Source organism: Schistocerca piceifrons, chromosome 8 (genome assembly GCF_021461385.2).
Source record: "Schistocerca piceifrons isolate TAMUIC-IGC-003096 chromosome 8, iqSchPice1.1, whole genome shotgun sequence".
NCBI classification, from domain to species: domain Eukaryota; kingdom Metazoa; phylum Arthropoda; class Insecta; order Orthoptera; family Acrididae; genus Schistocerca; species Schistocerca piceifrons.
The window spans coordinates 238,537,549-238,546,996 of record NC_060145.1 but is presented as its reverse complement, the minus strand read 5'-3'; the positions used below and the strand labels follow the sequence as shown (position 1 = coordinate 238,546,996).

The following is a 9,448-nucleotide window of genomic DNA, read 5'->3' as shown; positions in this document are numbered from 1 at the left end:
TTATCCATAATGAAGTACTATCTGAAAAACGCTCCATAAATATTCAGTCAGGTCTCGATAAGATTTCAACGTGATTCAGAGATTGCAAACTTGTTTTAAATGGTCAGAAATGTAAAATTTTGCTTATCAAAAAACGAAAAAAATGTACTATCCTATGACTACAATATCAATGAGTCACTAATGGAATCAGTCAACTCATAAAAATACCTGGGTGTAACACTTTGCAGGGATATGAAATGGAATGATCACATATGTTCAGTCATGGGTAAAGCAGGTGGTAGGCTTTGGTTTTTTGTTAGAATACTGGGGAAGTGCAATCAATCTACAAGGGCAATTGCTTAGAAATCACTCATGTGAATGATACTAGAATATTGCTCAAGTTTGTGGGATCCATATTAGATAGTCCTAACGGGGGATATTGAATGTATCAGAGAAGGGCAGCATGAATGGTCAGAGGTTTGTTTAATCCCTGGGAGAGTGTCACGGAGATACTGAAGGAACTGAACTGGAAGACTCTTGAAGATAGACGTAAACCAAGAAAGTCTATTAACACCGCTTCAAGGACCAGCTTTAAATGAGTACTCTAGGAATATATACAAACTGCTACATAATTATCACATAGGGATCATAAAGATAAGATTAAAATAATTACTGCCCACACAGAGGCATTCAAACAATAATTTTTCCCATGCTCCATACATGAATGGAACTGGAAAAAACACGAATAACTAGTACAATGGGAGGTACCCTCTGCCACACACCTCGTGGAGGTTTGCAGAGTATAGTTTTAGATGTAGTCTGGCCCACGCATCTTCTTAAGGTGCTGCAAGTTTTCGTTTTGTGTGTATTCAGAACTGTGACTCCAACCAGGTTTAACTATAGTTGAATTCGTGCTGCTATGTATTGCCAAGTTTGATAAATAGCAATCCCATCAACAGTTCACTGTCTGGTTAGAGCCCAGACAGCAGGTACACAAATTCAAATGCACAGTACCTGAATAACAAGACCGAGTTGATTGCTGACATATTGTGCATAAAATGGAAAAAAAACCAACTCAGCAAACATGCAAAGCACACCATCATTTGATAAACTAATTTTGATCTCCCTTTAGCCACATAAAACAGTGGCATTGTACGACATTTCCTCAGTCAATGATCCCATGATTGTTTCTGTTAACAGGTGGCACAGAAATTCACAAATCTAACAGACTGAACAGAGAGGCTGAACTGATTGCCAGTAATGACTATGGGAAAGAGATGATCTGTACTTAAGCAAGGAGATAGTTATATTTCAAAGGAAAGAGTGCCAATATAGCTACTGTATAACGTTGGGCAAAGACTTGCTGAGCAAATGCATAATTTTAACTGAGAAGAATTGCTTCACACCTGAGATATGCCCTTGATTTGAAGTTACTTGTGTGCACAAAAACATAGTGTAATGGCTTTTAGTGACATCCAATGGTGTATCATTATCACACATTTGCTGAAGTGGCTTTGTAAGTTCACAAATACCACTGACAACTGCTCCTCAGATATGAACTGACAAAGATTTATAATGTATAGTTGGCTTTCAACACTGAAAAACTACAAACACCAGTAAAAGGTCCAAGGAGTGGCAAGAAGCCACAAACATACAAGAATAAATATGTAACAGGTCACAACTGAGTTCTAATTCTGAGGAACTCAAAAAAAGGGTTCTAATGTTCTTTATTGGCGTCTTCACCAGGACACAATCCCATCATATGAAGGTTGAACACAATGGCCCTTGAGAAGTGTATCTAGCCTCATTTCCATCTTGTTTCAATTTTGATAATAAATGTTGTGTCTAATCATAATCTTTGCTCACTAAAATTTTCTTTAGGATGAGTTCCTATCTTATTGTCTGTCTACTACATGCACTGGTGAGGAGAGTTAATTTCCCAGCCACCAAATGCAAATGAAACATCACACAATTTGCACAAAAATTGAAGGATTATGTGCCAGTTGAAGACTGTCATTTTCAATAATGAAATGTGTAAATTATCCATTCACATTATATGAGGACTGGTGTATCCGCCTGGTAGCCAATTTCTCCACACATCAGACAGGCCTTTTGAGCAACTGCACCACCAGGAGTATGTTCATATATGGCTTTTATAAACACTGAACTACTTTCCTTGTGTGGTTGAAGTCGAGGTTGAGGTTGTTTGGGGAAGTAGACCAGACAGTGAGGTCATCGGTCTCATCCAATTAGGGAAGGATGGGGAAGGAAGTCAGCCATGCCCTTTCAAACAAACCATCCCGGCATTTGCCTGGAGCGATTTAGGGAAATCACGGAAAACCTAAATCGGGATGGTCGGATGCGGGATTGAACCATCGTCTTCCCGAATGCGAGTCCATTGTGCTAACCACTCCTGTGAGCATTGTTACTTGTTTTCTGGTGAGGTTTTTTATTTGTAATCATAATAATTGTTGCTGAGCGATAAAGTGTACTCCACAAAATAACAAATGATGAAATTTGTGGGTCCACATTCCATGTGTTTTTCCATAAAATTATCAAAACCCTTGTTACGAGGTATCAAATTTATTACAGTAGGATGTAAAAATTTGAAGTAAATTGGTGAATATCTTATCGAGATTTAAAATTTCCCCTTTATTTATTACGAATAGGTATATAAAAATGTGTGTATTTGAATGCGACATTGTGTCTAAATCTCTTGTCAACTAATCAACTAAGTTTTGAGTTTTGCAAGTCGTAACATATACAGGCTGAATTATTATATATAAAGATGATGAAGATTATTGTGATCACTCAACTTCATTCTTTTCTTTGTCTTTTATGAAAGCCTGAGAGATATTGGGGATAACCAATATATTACATTAAGAGAAAAAGTATTTCTATTTATTCTCACCTCAGCATCCAACTGTGACTCGGTAAGGAACAAAAGTGCACTGCCTCGTTGACCTTCACGGCAAGCTATATGCAATGCGTTATCTCCTTCTGAATCTGAAGCATTAGCATCAGCACCATTCTGCAGCAAAGCTGATATAACAGCCGCATGGCCTGCTCCCGCTGCAACATGCAAAGCTGTTCTTTGGTGGGCATCACGGTCATCTACCTGCCAGGGTTAATTAAAGGCACTGTATAAACATTTAAGTAGCACTTAAAAGTTAGAATAAACAACAAAGTTCATATTAAATTACCCCATTTATGCAAACATTGATTGGAGCTGAGCTACATCACCAATAAGCTTTCAACTTGAGCCCAGTCAATCAAGACCAAAGAAGGTCAAATATGGAGCAAAAAATTGTGTAGTCATAAATTTTTGGATAGTGGTAAGAGAGAGTGTCATGAACAACAAATCACCACCAGTGGGATGTAACAGTGATATAGCTGGGTAGGTGGGTGGGGTGCAAATGTCACTTTATGCTCTTGAGTAACTTGAAAACTACAGCTTATACTGAAAATTTTTTCCAGTACAACATTAAACTACTTTAAACCCACTACAAAAAAAAGATCCTATTCATTTTTTCACTAGGACTAATAGTTTCCTCATTGCAGGAGATGGAAAAATCACAGGTTATTAAAAATAGAATTTTAATGGTATATAACTACTGTTTTAGTGTTAAATGAAGCAGGTTAATAGAAATATTAAATATATGTGTCAAGTCCAAGTGTACAGAGCCACCACAGTGTGCCTTATGAATCACTGGTGATGCAGTGTTTACACATGCCCAGATGGGGCAAGAGGAGACCTGGGAGGGGGGGGGGGGGTATTTTTCACAAAGTGCAATAACACTACATATGAATATAGGTATATATTATTAATAATAGTGACGAAAGAAATGCATATGGACAAAATCCTCGTAAATTTCTACCTGTTGTTCTACACTGATAAGAGGGAAAATTTATTACTGGTCATCCTCTACGGCAGGTTCTAGCGTTCTTCCAGGGAAGGTAACTTTCCCCAGCATTTCCTGTTCAGTTCTCTTATGTGAATAGACTGAGCTCATGTATATATATAATGGTGTTATTTTTATTTTATTAAATGAGTAGTTATATAAAAAGGCTCAACAGCTGGAACTGTCACCTGCATACCACACTGCAGAGGCCACCTCAAATGTAACATGCTGTCAATATGTATTCAATAACATCGATTCCATTGTCTCCAGTATCACTGGCTGGAATACTTTTCACAGCTTGAAGGATATCAAGTGCATCATCCCAGCCTCATCTCTCCCAACATCTGAAGAGGCTTAAACTGTCTCCCTCTGCAACAAAAGTAGGTCACCTAACTGTTAAGGAACTTCAGATATTTCAATGTAAATCAAGCAATGAATTACAGCAGATTACCAAGACATTTCCAGGGGCAGATGTGGACTCTGACCACAATCTATTGGTTATGAACTGTAGATTAAAACTGAAGAAACTGCAAAAAGGTGGGAATTTAAGGAGATGGGACCTGGATAAACTGACTAAACCAGAGGTTGTACGGAGTTTCAGGGAGAGCATACGGGAACAATTGACAGGAATGGGGGAAAGAAATACAGTAGAAGAAGAATGGGTAGCTCTGAGGGATGAAGTAGTGAAAGCAGCAGAGCATCAAGTAGGTAAAAAGATGAGGGCTAGTATAAATCCTTGGGTAACAGAAGAGATATTGAATTTAACTGACGAAAGGAGAAAATACAAAAATGCAGTAAATGAAGCAGGCAAAAAGGGATACAAACGTCTCAAAAATGAGATCGACAGGAAGTGCAAAATGGCTAAGCAGGGTTGGCTAGAGGACAAATGTAAGGATGTAGAGGCTTATCTCACTAGGGGTAAGATAGATACTGCACACAGGAAAATTAAAGAGACCTTTGGAGAAAAGAGAACCACTTGTATGAATATCAAGAGCTCAGATGAAAGCCCACTTCTAAGCAAAGAAGGGAAAGCAGAAACGTGGAAGTAGTATATAGAAGGTCTATACAAGGGCAATGTACTTGAGAACTACATTATGGAAATGGAAGATACGGTACTGCGTGAAGAGTTTGACAGAGCACTGAAAGATCTGAGTCAAAACAAGGCCCCAGGAGTAGACAACATTCCATTAGAACTACTGACAGCCTTGGGAGAGCCAGTCCTGACAAAACTCTACCATCTGGTGAGCAAGATGCACGAGAAAGGCGAAATACCCTCAGACTTCAAGAAGAATATAATAATTCCAATCTCAAAGAAAGGCAGGTGTTGACAGATGTGAAAATTACCGAACTATCAGTTTAATAAGTCACAGCTGCAAAATAGTAATGAGAAATCTCTACAGACGAATGGAAAAACTGGTAGAAGCCGACCTTGTGGAAGATAAGTTTGGATTCCGTAGAAATGTTGGAACACGTGAGGCAATACTGACCCTACAACTCGTCTTAGAAAATGGATTAAGGAAAGGCAAACCTATGTTTTTAGCATTTGTAGACTTAGAGAAAGCTTTTGACAATGTTGACTGGAATACTCTCTTTCAAATTCTGAAGGTGGCAGGGGTAAAATACAGGGAGCGAAAAGCTATTTACAAGTTGTACAGAAACCAGTTGGCAGAGTCGGGGGGCATGAAACGGAAGCAGTGGTTGGGAAGGGAGTGAAACAGGGTTGTAGTCTCTCCCCGATGTTATTCAATCTGTATATTCAGCAAGCAGTAAAGGAAACAAAAGAAAAATTCGGAGTAGGTATTAAAATCTATGGAGAAGAAATAAAAAACTTGAGGTTCGCCGATGACATTGTAATTCTGTCAGAGACAGCAAAGGACTTGGCAGAGTAGTTGAACGGAATGGACAGTGTCTTGAAAGGAGGATATAAGATAAACATCAACAAAAGCAAAACGAGGATAATGGAATGTAGTCGAATTAAGTTGGGTGATGCTGTGATAATTAGATTAGGAAAAGAGACGCTTAAAGTAGTAAAGGAGATTTGCCATTTGGGGAGCAAAATAACTGATGATGGTCAAAGTAGAGAGGATATAAAATGTAGACTGACAATGGCAAGGAAAGCGTTTCTGAAGAAGAGAAATTTGTTAACATCGAGTATAGATTTAAGTGTCAGGAAGTCATTTCTAAAAGTATTTGTATGGAGTGTAGCCTTGTATGGAAGTGAAACGTGGATGATAAATAGTTTGGACAAGAAGAGAATAGAAGCTTTTGAAATGTGGTGCTACAGAAGAATGCTGAAGATTAGATGGGTAGATCACATAACTAATGAGGAGGTACTGAATAGAATTAGGGAGAAGAGGAGTTTGTGGCACAACTTGACAAGAAGAAGGGACCAGTTGGTAGGACATGTTCTGAGGCATCAAGGGATCACAAATTTAGCATTGGGGGAGCAGTGTGGAGGGTAAAAATCATAGAGGGAGACCGAAAGATGAATACACTAAGCAGATTCAGAAGGATGTAGGTTGCAGTAAGTACTGGGAGATGAAGAAGCTTGCACAGGATAGAGTAGCATGGAGAGCTGCATCAAACTAGTCTCAGGACTGAAGATCACCACCACCACCACAACAACAACAACAACAACAACAACAACACCCATTCTAGACTTGTTCAGTCCCAATTCATCAGACATCATTTTCACACCCATCTTGGAAAATATGCTACAGATGTGTGGTAAAGGATTCCACTCATAGTAACCCGCTCTACACGTGTCAGCAATTCCTGAATAGAAGATATTATGCAGTCTCCTAGTAATACAGTTAATGGTGAAAGAAATGCAATAACTTTCTGTTCATTCATTAATTCACTGCCAACTGCCAACAACAGACAGTAGCGATGTGCCACATATAACAATCCAATACCTTTCCCATCAACACTGAAAAGTTCACTTACAAATTACACACTTCTCATTGTGTATAAAAGTATTTTACAAAGAAGCTCACTTAATTCATGTAAATAAGCACACACTTACTAAGCTGATTATAACTCGACTACATAAACATGAGCTCAGTTAACTTAGTGTATCTGTTCACCTAAGAGACCTGGGGAGGAACCTGCCATACAGGATGACTAAGAAACAATTTACCCTCTATTAGTGTAGAAGAGTGTGCGGAGATTTATGCAGATTCTGTCCATACACGTTTCTTGCATTATGATTATTATTAGCAACTCAGATCTGTTCCATGTCATGTTAATGCACTTTGTGGAAAATGACCCCCCCCCCCCCCAAAAAAAAATCGTTTTCTCTGCGCACTGCATCACCAGTGATTCATAAGGCACACTGGGGAGAGTTGGTATTAAACTATGTGAAACACCATGTAGTCACTTTTTGTGATGTGGTGACGGTGGAGAGAGTGGAGAATCACCTGCTTGTTTTTCAGTTTGCAGAGATATGAAAGCATGAACTGCAAGAGCACAATCTGGCAACCTACCTTCCCTCGCACTTCTACCCTCCAACCCCCACCCTGCTCTCTCATCTGCCCTGCCACACCCGCAGCATGCACTTTATCCCTTCTACACCCTACTGCACTTAGATGTGATACATACATTAATACTAGTTCTGAACTCACTTCATTTAACAATAAACAATAATTTTATACCATTAAAACACTATTTTTAATAATCTGTGAATCTGTGAGTTTTCCAGCCCCTGCAACATGGAAGCTATTAGTCACAGATAAAAAATGAGTAACTCTTTCTTTGGGAAATTTAAAGTGATTTAAATCTGTGCTGGGAACATTTTCTGATAGAAGCTGAGGTTTTTGAATTATTCAAGAAAAACATTAATTTTCAAATATTAAGTGTTTATTACAAATCTAACTATATTGCAGTAATAGTTCAGATGCACTCAGTTGTTGTGACAACATCCCCACTTTTCATTATACGACAGTCCTGTATCAAAACTAAATTCTCTGTTCTGAGATACTTTAATCATTTATATCTCTTGAAATCATCCTACAACTTGCAATTATTCATGAAGCTCCTAATATCATAACTTCACTATAAACAAAATCCTATCCACATGGCACTCTAGCCCTAGATTTGGTCGTAATACATGAGTGAGAAAGATATTTTGCTTATACATATATACATACATCCTACATATGTGTATATAAAGATGGATATTTGTATATCCACGCTCTTCTTTGAAAGCCTTGAATCTTCTATATACAAACAGCAAACTTCATGAGTATCAGCACTGTAGGGTTTACACCCTAACTTCAACAAGAGCCGGGATACAGACAACAAAAATTTTTTCAGCCCCCTGCTGTATAGACTGCCTTGTATAACAGGTGTGTTGTGTGGGAATAGTATCAGCCTGCCTTATAGGCCTGCTTTCTAGGACAGCCAACAAATCAGGGGCAAGAAATTGCTTTTGAAGTAGTATGGGCCTGCTTTATCTACCCGTTTTTGCAGCACCTGCATGTAGAGATGGGTACACAGCTGGAGATAGATTGAGATGGACATAAAGGGGAGGAGGGAGGACAGACAGACACAGACACACACACACACACACACACACACACACACACACACACACACACACACACACACACACACACACCGAGAGAGAGAGAGAGAGAGAGAGAGAGAGAGAGAGAGAGAGAGAGACGGGAGGAAGAAGTGGTGGACACACAGGGAAGAGAGGACGAAATCTGTGCAATATACATATTGAGTGCACACATGAGCGAAGCTACAGGAACAGGCTAGTATTTATGTAACTGCTCAGGTTTCCACGGCCAGAGTGAGCTAACAAAGTTTTCTGGATATGGTACCACATTATATTCTAAATAACTATCACTGATTGAACCAATGATTCGACCACAGTTACAGAGGCCTCCTCCTGTGTCTACAGGTTGTTTACAATATGACACAGTACTTTACCCAGAGGACTTTCATGTTAAAATTTCAAAACCGAATACCGATATATTTGGCAGTCTACAAATGCACTTTGCACCTGAGCAACTTTGTACACATTTTCCCTCACAGACAGAAGCTATGTAATTTTTCTGAAATGGTCATACGAAGGACTGATTCAGCATCCAGAAAATTCAAAACAACCTTTGGTGAAATTAAATGAAAGAGAGTAAACATTTAAAAATGAAATGAGAATTCCACTGTTAAACACAGATAAGGGAACTGACAGATGGAATGAGTACACAGAACACCTCTACGAGGGGGAGGACTTGTCTGAAGAAATGATGGAGGAAGAAATTGGGGTCGATAAGGAAGACACAGGGGATCCAGTATTGAGAGGCAGGGTTTAACTGAGTTTTGGAAGACTTACAATCAAATAAGGCAGAAGGGATAGATAACATTTCTTCAGAATTTCTGAAATCACTGGGGGTAGTGGCAATGGAATCACTATTCAAATTAGTGTGTAGAACCTGTGAATCTTAAACGTGCAATTTCGGGAAAATGTCATCTACACAAACCTGAAGACTGTAAGGGCAGAAAAATGCGAGAACTATGGTACAGTCTTCTTAATGACTCATGCATCGCAGTTGCCAATG

The 9,448-nt window shown here is 38.9% G+C and overlaps 1 protein-coding gene across 2 annotated transcripts in view; it reads right to left on the bottom strand.

Moving 5' to 3' along the window:
- LOC124711396 (rabankyrin-5-like) overlaps nt 1–9,448 on the bottom strand; it is a 122,438-nt gene that overhangs the window by 62,693 nt on the left and 50,297 nt on the right. For both annotated transcript variants that reach the window (XM_047241449.1, XM_047241450.1), the window contains one exon: nt 2,891–3,097. In XM_047241449.1, the coding sequence (XP_047097405.1) occupies nt 2,891–3,097 (207 nt within the window). The remainder of the gene's footprint in view (nt 1–2,890; nt 3,098–9,448) is intronic.